General features: G+C 70.3%; 1 protein-coding gene across 1 annotated transcript in view; it reads left to right on the top strand.

Annotated features, from left to right (window-relative positions):
* Nucleotides 1-57: 57 nt before the first annotated feature.
* Nucleotides 58-444, top strand: part of LOC106900011 (rho GTPase-activating protein 27-like) — a gene marked incomplete at its 5' end in the record, with an annotated part of 25,426 nt that continues 25,039 nt past the window's right edge. Inside the window, one exon of the mRNA XM_014961967.1 lies at nt 58-414. Coding sequence (XP_014817453.1) covers nt 58-414 — 357 coding nt within the window. The remainder of the gene's footprint in view (nt 415-444) is intronic.

The raw sequence follows: 444 nt of genomic DNA, 5'->3' as shown, positions 1-444 counted from the left end.
CAGAAGGACTTGGTGACCAGGGGGGACTCGGTGCCCCGGAGGGACTCCTTGCCCCAGAAGGACTTGGTGACCAGGGGAGACTCCCTACACCAGAAGGACTTGGTGACCAGGGGGGACTCGGTGCCCCGGAGGGACTCCCTGCCCCAGAAGGACTCGCCGCCGACGCTCAGCTCTTTTCGGGTCCCCCCAAGGGTGACCCCCCACCCTGCCACCGAGCCCGTGCGCCCCTCGCACTCCCTGGATGACCTGGCACGGGTGACGCCGGCACCGCGCGGTGCCACCGCCACGGGGGCACATGGGGACCCCCCAGGACACCCCCACCCGCTCGGCAAGAGCCGCTCCGAGACCCTCTACGCCCCCGGCAAGGACAGGGATGTGGCGCGGAGGCGGTCGGGGTCTGGCCACACGGCTCAGGTACGGTGACATCCTTTGGGGACAGCACTG

The sequence above is a fragment of the Calidris pugnax genome, unplaced genomic scaffold, assembly GCF_001431845.1.
Source record: "Calidris pugnax isolate Ruff unplaced genomic scaffold, ASM143184v1 scaffold1018, whole genome shotgun sequence".
NCBI lineage: Eukaryota > Metazoa > Chordata > Aves > Charadriiformes > Scolopacidae > Calidris > Calidris pugnax.
This window is presented reverse-complemented; position numbering and strand designations above follow the sequence as displayed.